The sequence below is a fragment of the Cetorhinus maximus genome, chromosome 1 (genome assembly GCF_964194155.1).
Source record: "Cetorhinus maximus chromosome 1, sCetMax3.hap1.1, whole genome shotgun sequence".
Classification (NCBI taxonomy): Eukaryota; Metazoa; Chordata; class Chondrichthyes; order Lamniformes; family Cetorhinidae; genus Cetorhinus; species Cetorhinus maximus.
The window spans coordinates 231,053,217-231,067,751 of record NC_135879.1 but is presented as its reverse complement, the minus strand read 5'-3'; the positions used below and the strand labels follow the sequence as shown (position 1 = coordinate 231,067,751).

At 43.7% G+C, this 14,535-nt stretch overlaps 1 protein-coding gene and 1 long non-coding RNA gene across 3 annotated transcripts in view; one reads left to right on the top strand and one right to left on the bottom strand.

Moving 5' to 3' along the window:
- The window catches only part of LOC144687906 (uncharacterized), a 572,568-nt gene that overhangs the window by 194,962 nt on the left and 363,071 nt on the right, over positions 1 to 14,535 (bottom strand). The window lies entirely within an intron of this gene.
- Positions 1 to 14,535, top strand: part of suclg1 (succinate-CoA ligase GDP/ADP-forming subunit alph) — a 61,049-nt gene that overhangs the window by 17,463 nt on the left and 29,051 nt on the right. For both annotated transcript variants that reach the window (XM_078554461.1, XM_078554452.1), the window contains exons 2-5: positions 5,796 to 5,902; positions 8,653 to 8,769; positions 10,876 to 11,088; positions 12,332 to 12,389. In XM_078554461.1, the coding sequence (XP_078410587.1) occupies positions 5,796 to 5,902; positions 8,653 to 8,769; positions 10,876 to 11,088; positions 12,332 to 12,389 (495 nt within the window). The remainder of the gene's footprint in view (positions 1 to 5,795; positions 5,903 to 8,652; positions 8,770 to 10,875; positions 11,089 to 12,331; positions 12,390 to 14,535) is intronic.

The following is a 14,535-nucleotide window of genomic DNA, read 5'->3' as shown; positions in this document are numbered from 1 at the left end:
GCCCCCAGATGGAGGGTATGCTCAATGTGAGGATAGTAAGGAGGACTTTGCAGGGTTGACAGATTGCTGTTGTCATTTCTGGTGCCTAGGTTGGTGCCAGGTGGTCCGTTTGGTTTCATTCCCTTTTAGTGACTTTGTCGTGACCCCTTCTTTACTGATGATGGAGAGTAGACTGATAGGGCAGTAATTGGTCAGGTTGGATTTGCCCTGCTGTTTGTGTAGAGGATATGCCTGGACAATTTTCCACTTTGGCGGGTAGATGCCAGTGTTGTTGCTGTTTTGGAACAGCTTGGCTAAGGGCGCAGCTAGTTCTGGAGCATAAGTTTTCAGTAGATTTTTTGGAATGTTGTCAGGGCCTTTGCAGTATCCAGTGCCTTCAGCACTGATTTTGTTGACTGTTCTGGTTTTGGAGGCACACCATGTCTGCTGCCTGTGCTTCCTGGGTTTACTCAGGCTTGTTCCCTAGTTTCTGGCTTCTACCAGCTCCACAATGTATTAACAAGTGAACCCACTTTTTATAAGCTTAAAGAACTCCTGAAGTACTTCCATAGCTGTGCCGGTTCTAAATTACCCAGGTGATTGTGTGTGTGTGTTGTCTTAATCTGCCTCACTTTGATCTGACATCTCACCTGGTCTCCCTACAGCTTCATGCTCACTCCATCGCAGTGCAAAGGCAGCAGTGGCTGTAGACCTCAGTGTGTGGTGTTTGATGTGGCTGCAAACTGTGTAACCAGGTGAATAGACAATTTTGAGTTAACCGTTTCTCACAGAGAGACTGTGGATGCAGATGGTATCAGCAGATTACACAAAATGTTTTCTAAAAAGAAGTGATTGAAAGATGTTAAAGAGAGAGTACAGTCATTTTTTTTGAATTATAAGACCAGCTTGGTGGACTGCAGTGGTCTTTACCAGTTTCTGTGCTCCGAGTTGCTATCTAATTGTGTTATTCCATTTTATCGATAAAATATTTTTCCCTTTCTTCCTTGAGGCGCTGACTCTTGCTGGGACATGTTGCATGAGCATTGAGCACCTAATTAGCTTTTGTTGATGAGTTGTTCAGTGGTGATTAATTGAGTCATCAAATATAACACAATAAGTCATTACACCATCAAGATTACACATGTCACACTCCACATGAACCACCACCTAATCCTACTTTCCTGCTCATCCCCAGAATCCTTCCATGGTCCTTTATTTTCAAGCAATTATCTAGTTCTCTTTCAATGGCAGCTTGAGCAGAGAAGTTCTTATTAGATGTTTTTGTGACTGTCTTAAGTGTGTACACGCTCACTAACAAAGCAATCTTTCAGTACCTACCTCATCATCATCCCTTAATGATGTTGACAATCTCTTTAATTTTTTCTGCTCCTGTGAAAGAGAAACCCAATTTAGGAAGTTTCCCTTCATAAATGTTAAGGTTATACTAGCAGCAACATCCTTGTGAATCTGGGCTGTACCTTTCCATTGCTTTCATACCCCTTTCCTCTAAACTGCCCAAAACTGCACACAATGCTCTCAACTGGGCCGAGTGTCTTGCATAATTTCGGTATTGCGTGATAGCTTTAGTATTCTATAGATTGTTTTTGTATCTGTGCAAAGGTCTGTTTGCCTTTTGCACAGTTTATCTGCTTGTGCTGCCATATTTGGTGACCTGTGCTCTTCTAGAATGTTTAAAACCTTGACTCTAATTACGTATGCACTTTGCTGGAGGGATCATTTGTAAATTATAGCACTTCAGCTGCTGCTGTGCTAGAGATGGGTTAACTTAGCTTAGACTGGGGAGCAATCTTGGCACTTTCCTGGCCAACGTAGATCAGTTGATGTGTGGGGCTGTGCATTTTTTGAGCTACTGAGAATCTCTAGCACAGACTCTATTGAAGCTGGGACCTGCTGGTCTGTCTAACTGAAGTGCTACATTTCCTAACATGTTAACTTATAAAGATTTTGAGAGTGTAACTGGTAAATGTATTTTAATGTAAATGAATCCATAACCCGACCACATTGGCATGAAGCATCGGGGTGTTCGCATTATCACTTGGGAGTTATTTGTTGGTCAACCCCTGTGTAACCCTCCGCAGACTTGACACTGTACATCTGAGCCTCCATTCTCTTTTTTTATTCTTTCATGGGATGTGGGCGTCACTGGCAAGGCTGGCATTTGTTGCTCATCCTTAATTGCCCGTGAACTGAGTGTCTTGCTAGGTCATTTCAGAGGGCGGTTAAGAGTTAACCACATTGCTATGGGTCTGGAGTCACATGTAGGTTTGACCGGGTAAGGAGGGCAGATTTCCTTCCCTAAAGGACCTTGGTGACCAGATTGGTCTTTATAACAATCAATGATAAGTGTCATGCTCATCATTACTGAAACTGGCTTTCAATTGCAGATTTTTGTTATTAATTGAATTTAAATTCCGCTATCTGCCAAGGTGATTTGAACCTGTATCCCCAGAGCATTAACCTGGGCCTCAGGATTACCAGCCAGTGACATTACCACTATGCCACCAACTCCCCAGTAGTTCGCAGTCAGTCAAGCTGTATGGCATTTTCATGAGATTAGAATTCAGTTCTTTTTCCCTTGGTGTCCAGCAAAAGGAGTCCAGGAAACATTTTTACAAAGCAGGATTAGGCCACCTTTCATGTTGAAAGTCAGTCTGTTACAGAGTCATAGCATAGAATATACAGCACAGAAACAGGTCACTCAGCCCAAATACTCTGTGCTGATATTTATACCCTCCACAGGTCGTCTCCCATTCCATCTACTTCCTGTCAGCTTTTAGCATACCTTTCTATTCCCTTTTCCCTCATCCACTCATCAAGTTTCCTTTTGAAAGTACCTAAGCGATTTGCCTCAACCACTTCCTGTGGTAGCAAGTTCCATTTTCTGAATAAATACACTTCTCCTTATTTACACTTAGGATGAAAAAAAGCTATTTTCCCCCTTTATCCCTAACTACCTTGTTGACAGCTGATTAAAGACAGGAACTCATTGCGTGGGGAATGGTGGATGCAGATAATGAGCAGCATTTTGTGGTATTCCTAAGCTTAACATCAATAATGAGTCCCTACATAGGAATAATTTGAAACAGTCAGAGTAGACTTACAGAGAGGGTAGATGGTGGAGATTCCTGTGAAGTAGTTTATTTAGACTTTCAAAGCTTTGTATAAAGTTCTGCATAAAACACTTTTAATTAAAAAGAAAACCATGAAAATCAAGGGTAGAACCTGGCATTGGATAAAAGTCAGTTTAAAAATAGGGAACAGTGTGTGCTAGTGAGAGATGTGAAGCACGGTCAGGGGAGATGTTGAGTGGATTTCTGCAGATTTTAATGCTTAAGCTTCTATTGTTTCTACACTATACAAATGACCTGTGTGCTGAAACTAATAGTAATAGGCTTATCAAAATTGCATCATTAAAATGGGAAGAACAGTGGAGGTGGAGGCTGCAGTTAATAATTTGCAGAAGGATTTGTGCAACTGGGAGAGTACCGACAAGTGGAATTGAATACTGATGCAATGTACATTGTATATTTGTGAAGGAAAAATGTGCCTATGAATATGTAACAAATTGGATAGGGTTAGCCAGGCAGGATCTGAGGAAGGAAAGGGTCTGTGAATAATATTGTTGTTGATGTCTAGACAATTAAACAAAGCTAATTGAACAGTAGGTACAAGTCTGCTGCGGTTTTCTAGCCCACTGGTCAGCCTATATTTGGGGTCTATGACCACTTATGGCTCCTGCTGAAGGGAGAGGAAAAGAGAAGAGCAACAAGAATGACCCCCAAGAGGATGAAGTCTGAGGAAGGACTGAAGAAGTTTAAGCCTATGAGGAGGAGGTTAGGGAGGAGTGAGGGGTAGTATGGAAGAATACATTAAAGTACTTGGTGTTAATTTGTGTAGATAAAGCGAACCTAGAATATCAGGTCATGTTAAGGCAGTAAGATCAGAGTCTTGCATTAATAAAGTTAATATTAAGGCCGATATTAAAAACATTTTCTTTATTCTAAACCTGGATGATCTTTTGAGTAATGTACCAGGTGGGGTAGTAGTGACAGACATTAATGATCAAGCAGTAAGGTTGTAAACTGAGAGTTGATTACCAGGAAGGCATAGACTTCAGTAGATTCAATGACATTTTCTCAGTCGTACTACCCTTGGAATTGTGCCCCTTGACAGAAAGTGAGGAACACTGATCTAAAGTTACCACGTTATAAATGACATATCCTTCCCAGAGTGTTGGAACAGGTGTTAAAAGTCACTTCTATTTTAAAATTCTCATCCTTGTTTACAAATCCCTCCATGGCCTTGCCTATCTCTGTAATCTCCTCCAGATTTACAGCCCTCTGAGACCTTTGCACTGTTCCAATTCTGGCCTCTTGCGCAATGCTGTGCTGTTGGCAGCTATGCCTTCAGCCATCATGCCTTAAATCTCTCTACCTCTTTTTTTTAAGGCACTCCTTAAAACCTCTTTGGCCAAGCTTTTAGCCAGGTATCCTAATATCTCTTTATGTGGATCTCAAAAATGTAAGAAATAGGAGCAGGAATGGACCATAAGATGCCTTGAGCCTGCTCCACCATTCAGTAAGATCATGACTGAACTTTTACATCAACTCCACTGTCCCACCCTTTCCCCATTTCCTTTTCATTACCATAGTGCCCCAAAATCTGTCAGTTTCTGTCTTGAACATATTCAACAAATAATAATTCCACAGCCCTCTGGGGTTGAGAATTCCAAAGATTCACAACCCTCTGAAGAAATTTTTCCTCACCTCAGCCCTAAATGGCTGACCCCTTGTCCTGAGACTCCAACTCCAATTTCTAAACTCTCCAGCCAGGGGAAGTAGCCAATGAACACTTATCCTATTGTCAAATTTTGTTTGACGATGAAGTGCCTTAGGATGGTTTACTACATGAAAGGTGCTATATAAATGCAAAATGTTTTAGTTGATGGGCAATATGATCGGCGCAGGCTTGGAGGGCCGAAGGGCCTGTTCCTGTGCTGTACTTTTCTTTGTTCTAAATGTGTATTTAACAGCTAGCAAATGCTTTTTGTCCCTAAGTTTCTTTGACAAATTCATGTACCTTCAACATTTCTCATGCAAAGCTTATGAAGATGGAACATTGAAACATGACTAGTTTTGGTGGCCAGAGCAATTTTGCACTCTTTGCACCTGCGCATTAAGTTTAGCTGTTCATCTTGTGTTAATAATGGAAATGTGCACCTATCCCCATTGGGGATTATTTGTTTCGATGATATCTGCATTGTGTAACAAAATTTCATAGCTAATTTCTTTGGTGTGTTAATTATTAAGTTTCTTTCATCATTCTACCTTATTAAGATGGGCGAGTTTATAAAGAACTTCAAGTGAGAGATAGACCTCACTTAAGACGGAGATCATCACCTTGTGCATTAAATTATCAGAGCCCGGGTGATGCCCTGGACTAATTTTGATTGTCTGGTGGTGGTGTCGGAGGTGGGGGTTGGGGGTTGGTGGTGTAAAATCTGAGAGGAATTTCCCCGAATTACTCTGCAAAATTGGCCTGGGTTTTTAATGTAGTTTATTGCCTCTCCCAGGAAATCATGTAGTTTCAACTGGGGCAGAGTGTATATGTATCGTGATGCACAAGGCATCACTTGATTATGTGAGGAAGGCTGGATGTAACCAGAAGGTCTTGTTTTGTATGTCATTGTTCTTGTGTGGGTTGACACTTTGCCACTGGACCTCCTTGAGTCAGTACAGCATGTGATACATCAGTGCAGAAGCAGACTTGTGTTGCTAACATTGGCCTTTTGTTAGTTGCAGTGGAGCGGAGCGGCGTGAGACACTGCTACACCGGCTCAAGGCAAAACCTCTACATAGACAAAGCAACAAAAGTCATTTGCCAGGGTTTTACTGGGAAGCAGGTGCGTCTTGTTTGCATTCCATCTGTCTAAACTTAGTGTTTAACTTTTCAGCTTTTATTTCTTATTTACAATTCTGATTTTGACACTTGGCATGCAAGATTGCATCATCTTTGGACCATCAGCGCAGAGTAGTCGTGTTTTCACAACAACGAGCTGCCATAGGCTCAGTGCAAATTGATTCCTCTGAAATTAAGGTTTACCTCGATTCAGCAGTACATTGGATTGCCAACCCGGATTATATTCTCGAGTCCTTTCAATGGGTGCGAGCCCATAACCTTCTCATTGCAGGAGAGAGCGCTACCGCTGAGCGAAGGTTGATGCGTTAATAGAATGGTAGAAATTTAAGGCACAGAAAGAGGCTGTTCAACCCATTGTGTCTTTGCTAACCAGAAAAGAGCTGTTCAGCCTAATCCCACTTTCCATCTCGTGGTCCATAGCCCTGTAGGAACTTCAAGTGCATATCCAAGTATTTTTTAAATGTGAAGAGAGGTTCTGCCTCTACCACCCTTTTGAGACAGTGGGTTCCAGATCACCCATTGTCTGGTGCTCCACTCTGATCCTTCTATCAATTACTTTACATCTATGACCCCTGGCTATTGACCTCTCTGGTAAGGGCACTATCTACTTTATCTCCTCTATACCTTTTCCAATGTAATCACATCCTTCCTTTAATAAGGTAACCAGAACAGTATGCAGTACCCTAGCTGGGGCCTAACTAGTGCTTTATACAGTTCCAGCATAGCCTCATAAAATACTGCAGATGCTAGAAATCTGAAAATAAAAATAGAAAATGCTGGAAATAATCAGTAGGTCAGGCAGCATCGGTGGAGAGAAAAACAAGAGTGAACGGTTCCACTGCCAGTAACCCCTCTTGTGAAAGCACCATTTCTTGCTGAGGCATGGTTTTGTGCATGCTAGCACCTTCTCCAGGCACTGTCAGTGGCTACAGTATGGTTTTATAAGTGCTTTCTCTTTAATGTTAAATGAGAACTTTTGGCCCTCATTGAAGAGGGCACTAAAGCTAATTGCACCATTCCTTATTTAGATAATCAACCTCAAATTAGGGGAGATGGTCGTGTAGTGGTAATGGCACTGGACTAGTAATCCAGAGGCCCAGACTAATGCTCTGGGAACATGGGTTCAGATCCTACCACGAAAGCTGGATATTAATTAAGAAATTTGGAATATAAAACTAGCCTCAGTAATAGTTGTAAAAACCCATCTGGTCGCTAATGTCCTTTGGGAAAGAAAATCTGCCGCCCTTACCTGATATGGCCTACGTGTAACCCCAGAGCCACAGTAAAGTGGTTGACTCTAAACTGCCCCCTGAAATGGTTTCGCAAGCCACTCAGTTCAAGGGAAGTTAGAGATGGGCAACAAATGCTGGCTGACCTTGTTAGTGACACCCGCATCTCATGAAAGAGTAAAGAAAAATTAGGCTGGGGATTATACCTGAAACATGTATTTATTTTAAATTCATTCATGGGATATGGGCTTCGCTGGCTGGGCCAGCATTTATTGCCCATCTCAAGTTGCCCTTCAGAAGGTGGTGGTGAGCTGCTTTCTTGAACCGCTGCAGTCCCTGTGGTGTAGGTACACTCACAATGCTGTTAGGAAGGGAGTTCTAGGATTTTGACCCAGCGACAGTGAAGGAACGATGATATATTTCCAAGTCAGGACGGTGAGTGACTAGGGGAGGAACTTCCAGGTGGTGGTGTTCCCATCTATCTGCTGCCCTTGCCCTTCTAGATGTTAGTGGTCATGTGTTTGGAAGGTGCTGTCTAAGGAGCCTTGGTGAGTTCCTGCAGTGCATCTTGTAGATGGGACACACTGCTGCTACAGTGCGTCAGTGGTGGAGGGAGTGAATGTTTGTGGATGTGGTGGCAACCAAGCGGGCTGCTTTGTCCTGGACGGTGTCAAGCTGCTTGTGTTGTGGGAGCTGCACTCATCCAGGCAAGTGGGGAATATTCCATTAGACTCCTGACTTGTGCCTTGTAGATGGCGGGCAGGCTTTGAAGAGTCAGGAGGTGAATTACTTGTCGCAGGATTCCTAGCCTCTGACCTGCTCTTGTAGCCACAGTGTTTATATGGCTAGTCCAGTTCAGTTTCTGGTCAGTGGTAATCCCAGGATGTTGATAGTGGGGGGGTTCAGGGATTTAAATTACTTTTCCTGTATTCTTTGTTATTTTTTATGGGAAGCTCTGTTGAAACTTTGTTTATACCCTAATTGCTATTGTGACGCACTGGCACGAATACTGGACTCGGTGCTCTGATAGTCACCATAGTTTCTAAGCCCTTGTCTATTTTGCAAAGCTCTGAAAGTCCTGTTTTAAGTGGTCAAGCAGAAAAACAAGTTCCCAGTTTTATTTGCACCCTGCTCTGCCCCTCCCAGTCTGTTCTGAATTTGTTGCTATTAGCCCAGGGAGCAGTTGGTGCAGTATAATTTACCTCAACTTAGGCCGGATATAAAATCGGACACGACTTCCACACCTGGTTGCTCTCCAGTGACCTCTGCTAGAAAGCGCATGTGTGTGATTGACAGGATCGTGCTGGGCTGTGAGATCACTCCCCAGTCAATTAGTAAAGTAATATATAGGTACTCACTCGTGGCTCGCAGGTGAATCAGGTTGTTTGCATAAGGTACTGGAGGAGACAAAGTTGGACTTTTAATAAAAGTGCGGTTCTGTTGAGTATATTTGAATGTTAATTTAATAACTTTTTTTTCTCTTTTCATTTATTGCATATTCCAGGGAACATTCCACAGCCAGCAGGCTTTGGAATATGGCACTAATCTAGTAGGAGGAGTGTCACCAGGGAAAGGGGGTAGAAGCCACTTGAATTTGCCTGTCTTCAATTCAGTTAAAGAGGTAAATGCAGTCGGTTTAATGATTTCAATGGTGGCTTCTCGCTAAAGGAGAATCCTTCCCTGTTTTAATGTAACAAAAAAAGTATACGAATGTAAAAGAGTCAATTAGGCATTTGTAATGTGTAGCAAATTTCTCCAAGCAAATAATTTCTACACTTCAAACGTGATGAAGCTTACAGGACAAGTGGGAATTGCTTAAAAAGAATATGGAATTGGTACAAAGTCCTGAGCTTTCTAAAAAGTTTAGAATCCGCCTTGAACTGCTTTTGGAATATATCTGTGATTACCTCATTGCCTCCTCAAGCTCTTAAACAGATCATGCTGTGTTTCCAATAACTCCATACTGCACAGGGTTTTTGTCTATAAAACTTCAGCCCAAGATGACCAACTCTGGGGGGGGGAAAAATAAGGAACACATCAGGGGAGGTGGTGGCGGGTGGGACTGTTGACTGGGGGAGCTGATGAGACCATTACATGTATAAAATTCTTTACATTCAACCTCCTCGACCCTGCCAATGCTGTGCATGCTGCTCCCTCAAAGCTCCTTGCTGCACCCCAGAAAAATGTGCGTACATGTCTGCCCAACTGCCCTGACAGACTCCGAAACTCCTCTCCCCTAGCACCCCTTCCCCCAGCTCACTTAGAAGGCCCTCTCCACAAACCCCTTCCCTTGCTCACGCAGAAGCCCTCTTCCCAACTCAGCCCCTCCCACACCAAATCAGCTGACCAGACCCCCCCTCTTTCACCCATCCGGCGCTTGCTGGATCCCCTCCTTGGATTTGATGTTCTGCTGAAATCACCCCCACTCCCACAGACCTGCCGAACCCCTCCCTGCTGCCTTGAGCCTGCTGGACCTCCCTCCTCATCCACTGGGGGCTGCAGGGAGCTCCAGGACCCCGGACTCCACACCACCCAGCCATGACTTGAACCTGTCACCAGGTGGTCCCCTCGCCAAGCACTGCCTGAATCCCTGAGTGAGCGTCACTCTGGCTATGCCATTACTTCCCTGATCACTCAGTCCTAGACCCAGCCCCCCCCACACCTTTAGGTCCTTAGCTTAATTATTCTCCAGCAAGTAAAAATTCACTGAGTCCCAGCACCAAGCCTCTGCTCCAGAGTTCTTCCCTTGTGCACCTCATTTCTCCTTGGCTCTGGTCCAACTCTAGGCAGACATGAGCTGACATCACAGCAGCGCGTGTACATAAGCACCAAAGGAGTATGGGACAATGGTGTCACAGGAGGAAATGCTATGGGATGCAGGGCAGTTAGGTAAAAAATTCCAGAACATTGGGCCTAAATGAATGAAGACTCATCTGTTGTAGTGGGGCAAAGGCTGGGGAGATGGGCAAAAGGCCAGAGTCAGGAATGGAGAGCTCTTGGAAGAGGTGGGGAAAGGTTGTAGGGCTGGTGGAAGTTAATGATAGGAAGGAGCTTAACCGCAAAAATAGAATTCCAAGTTGGAGGCATTGAAGCACCGAGGAGGGCAGCGGTGATGGGTGAGTGGAACTTTTGGTGAGGGATAGATTACGTGCAGTAAAAGCTTTGTTTGAGCTAAAGTTCATGGAAGGCGAAGGATGTGAGGCCGGTCAGGTAAATATTGAAATAGTTGATTCTGGAGGTGACAAAGACAATGATAAAGGTTTCAGCAGTGTGACTTTATGGTTTTCATTAGTCTCACCATGGTGCATGCTCTTTTTAACTAACATTTTAAAAACAGTTTTGTTTTACTTGAATGTAATTATATAGTTTATGCATATATTTAATTGTGGATCACTATGCACTGAAATATTACAGTGAGAGGCTTGTTTTTGTTTATGTTGTCCTCTACAGCCCCATTGTATCATATGTAAGCTTCCCAGCTACAAATGCCGGATGCTAACCAGTTCTTCAGTTAGTAGTTAAGATGTGTACTAAAGTGACCAAGGCTGGATTGTTCCTCTTATTTTTTTTCTCATGAGGCTCCTTTTATGCCGTGTTTGCTAAGGGGAGCTCAGTACGTCAGCCATCTCAGGTGAAAACCCTGTATCCTTCTGTTTGCTACAGCATGAGAAGAGAAAGAGTTAACTACCCAAAGCCCTGCAAAGAATAATCTCTTGTTTCTTTAAAGGCCAAAGAAAGCACAGGAGCTGATGCATCTGTTATCTACGTACCCCCCCCATTCGCTGCTGCTGCCATCTTTGAGTCGATTGAAGCAGAGATCCCACTGGTGGTTTGCATCACGGAAGGAATCCCACAGCAGGACATGGTACGGGTGAAACATCGACTCCTTCGCCAGAGTAAGACTCGTCTCATTGGCCCGAACTGCCCAGGAGTAATAAATGTAAGCGTCTTGAGTAAAGTGATTTGTATCATTTTAGTTTAACTGGTAAGTTTATGTTGACTGTGTGTTTATCTTGTTGTAAGATACTGCTTCACCCTTCAAGGATAATAAAACCTGAAGTTAGATTAAGGGGAAAGAATATAGTAAAGTCCATTGTGAGCTAAATTGCAGACACTCAAACCTAACGTACATACTTCTGCAGCTTTATATAGGATAGTTTCTTATCCCCTGATTTTTCTAATTATGAAGAATCCACCATGACCATGATACGTTGCCAGAGTTATTTTTCTTCATTTTTGAGTTATATGCTGGCTGGCTGACTATTTGACCACAAGTGCATCACAGTCAAACCAGAAGTTACCCCCGTACAAAAGCAAAATACTGTGGATGCCAGAAATCTGAAATATAAACAGAAAATGCTGGAAATACCAGCATTTGCACTGGCAGCGTCTGTGGAGTGAGAAATGGAGTTATGTTTCAGATTGTCAGCATTTCATCAAAATTGCTTCATCTGACATACAACATAAAACTTTTCCAGACAGCATTATTACATTGCAATTGAGAGCAGAAAGTGGCTGATTCTATGCCTATTTTGAGCTACTGATGAATACTGATGCCTGAGCTAAATGGTTCAATGAGTGGGCTGGATAGGTATCCTAGTGGTTGTGCATTCAAATTTCACAATGGTCAGCTGTGAACTTGGATTCAATAAAGTTGGTGATTTGTGGACAAGTACTAGAAAAAATGATCGTGAAAGCTGCCAGATTGGCATTTTTGGAAACCCAACCGGCTCAGGGAAGGAAACTTGCTTCTCTGATCCTGCTTGGCTTACACATGACTGGAACCTGACCATAGGTTGTTGATTCTTGATTCTCTCGGAGCAACTAAGAATGAGCAAATAAATACAGCCTTGCCAGCATTACCCATGGGAAAAAGAAACAAATGTAATGTGTTAAGACCAAACGTGCACTGTTTCTCCTGTCTGGTCTGTTGTAGTAGTGTACTGTTTAGTCAAGAATGCCTCAATAGCTGATTGTCATATATAATCTCATAGTTACCTTAGTTTGAACAGCTAACATTGATTTTACTTGTCTTTTCCTTTTTTTCTTGGCTTGTTTGTTTGCTTGAAGTAAATTGTTAAAAGCTTTTATTTTTATGCCTCCTCTTTGTATTTTGCTTATTTGATTGTTGCATTCAAACTGTGACATGGCTTACTCCCTTGAATTAATTTATTCTTTTTAAGCCTGGAGAGTGTAAAATTGGAATCATGCCTGGACACATCCATATGAAAGGACGAATTGGTAAGTACCGGATATAAATTGGCTTCTTTCTCTCTCTAGGATTTTTGGCACTGTGATGTGCAATGGGGACAGCTTCAACAACAATTTGATTATGTATTTAATCTAGAAAAATGTCATCAAGAGGTGTGAGGCAAACAGGTGCTGAGCCAAAGGAGAGAATAAGAAGGGTGAGCAAAGATTGGGCCAATGAGGCAAAAACAGAAAATGCTGGAAAAACTCAGCAGGTCTGGCAGCATCTGTGGAGAGAGAAACAGAGTTAAAGTTTCGAGTCCGTATGACCCTTCTTCAGAGCTGAAGAGAAGAGGAACTGTGATGAAATTTATATTGTTTAAGCTGGGTGGGGCTGGTGCAGCTGGATAGAAGACCGGTGATAGGTGGGGACAAAGGAGGGATTGACAAAAATGTCATGACCTTAAGGACAAAGGGAGTGTTAATGGTTGTGGTTAGTGCTAAAAAAGGCCCTGATAGTGGCACAGAGGTAAGAAGGCAGAATGTGATAATAGCAGAACAAGGGTAGCATTGTGTGAAAGACCAGCTTGGAACAAGAAACAGATGGCCCTGGACGGGATGGGTGTGGGGGAGGGAGCGGTGATGGGGAAAAAAATGGATAGAAAATGGGATAGAAAGGGGGGTAAAAAAGGGGATAAAACCACAGATAAATGAATAAAATTAAAAAAGTGGATTAAAAAAAAAGTGTAAAAAAAATGGAGATTAAAAAAAGGGGGCGAGGATGGATGAGAGAGTTCGTGGTCTGAAGTTGTTGAACTCAATGTTAAGTCCGGAAGCCTAATCGGAAGATGAGGTGCTGTTCCTCCAGTTTGAGTTGGGCTTCACTGGAACATTGCAGCAGGCCAACGATGGCATGGGAGCAGGCTGGTGTGTTGAAATGGCAAGCGACTGGAAGGCCTGGGTCATGCTTGCGGACAGACTGGAGACGTTCTGCAAATTGGTCACCCAGTCTGCATTTGGTCTCCCCAATGTAGAGGAGACCACATTGGGAGCAGCGAATGCATTAGACCAAATTGAAGGAGGTGCAAGTGAAGCGCTGCTTCACCTGAAAGGAGTGTTTGGGCCCTTGGATGGTGAGGAGGGAAGAGGTAATGGGGCAGGCGTTGCACTTTCTGTGATTGAATGGGAAGGGGATGAGATGTTGAGGGTGATGGAGGAGGGACCGGTCCCTGCGGAATGCTGACGGGGGTGAGGGGAACATGTTTGGTGGTGGCATCATGCTGAGGTTGGTGGAATTGGTGGAGGATGATCCTTTGAACGTGGAGGCTGGGAGGGTGAAAAGTGAGGACAAGAGGGACCCTATCATGGTTCTGGGAGGGAGGAGAAGGTGTGAGGGCAGAGGTGCGGGAGATGGGTCGGACATGGCTGAGGGCCCTGTCAACCACAGTTGGGGGCAAACCTCGGTTAAAGAAGAAGGAAGACATGCCAGAAGCGCCGTTTTGGAGGCGAAGGAACTGAGAGAATGGGATGGCGTCCTTACAGGAGGCAGGGTGTGAGGAGCTGTAGTCGAGGTAGCTGTGGGAGTCGGTGGGATTGTAATGAATATTGGTGGACAGTCTATCACTAGAAATAGAGTCCGAGAAGCCAAGGAAGGGAAGGGAAGTGTCGGAGATGAACCATATGAAGGTGGTGGGGTGGTGGAAATTGGAAGTGAAATTGATAAATTTTTCCAGGTCCAGACGAGAGCATGAAGCAGCACCGATGTACTGAAAAAAAGAGTTGTGGGAGGGGGCCAGAATAGGACTGGAACAAAGAATGTTCCACACACCCCATAAAGAGACAGGCATAACTGGGGCCCATGCGGGTACCCATAGGCACACCTTTTATTTGGAGGAAGTGAGACAAGTTTAAAGAGAAATTGTTCAGTGAGAGAACAAGTTCAGACAGGTGGAAGAGAGTGGTGGTGGATGGTGATCGTTCAGACCTCTGTTGAAGGAAGAAGCGGAGAGCCCTCAGACCATCCTGGTGGGGGATGGATAGAAAGAGGGATTGGACGTCCATGGTGAAGAGGGGGCAATTAGGGTCAAGCAGCTGGAAGTTGTTGATATGACGTAGGGCATCAGAGGAATCGTAGACTTAGGTGGGAAGAGACACTTATGCTACCCTTGTTCTGCTATTATCACATTCTGCTTTCTTA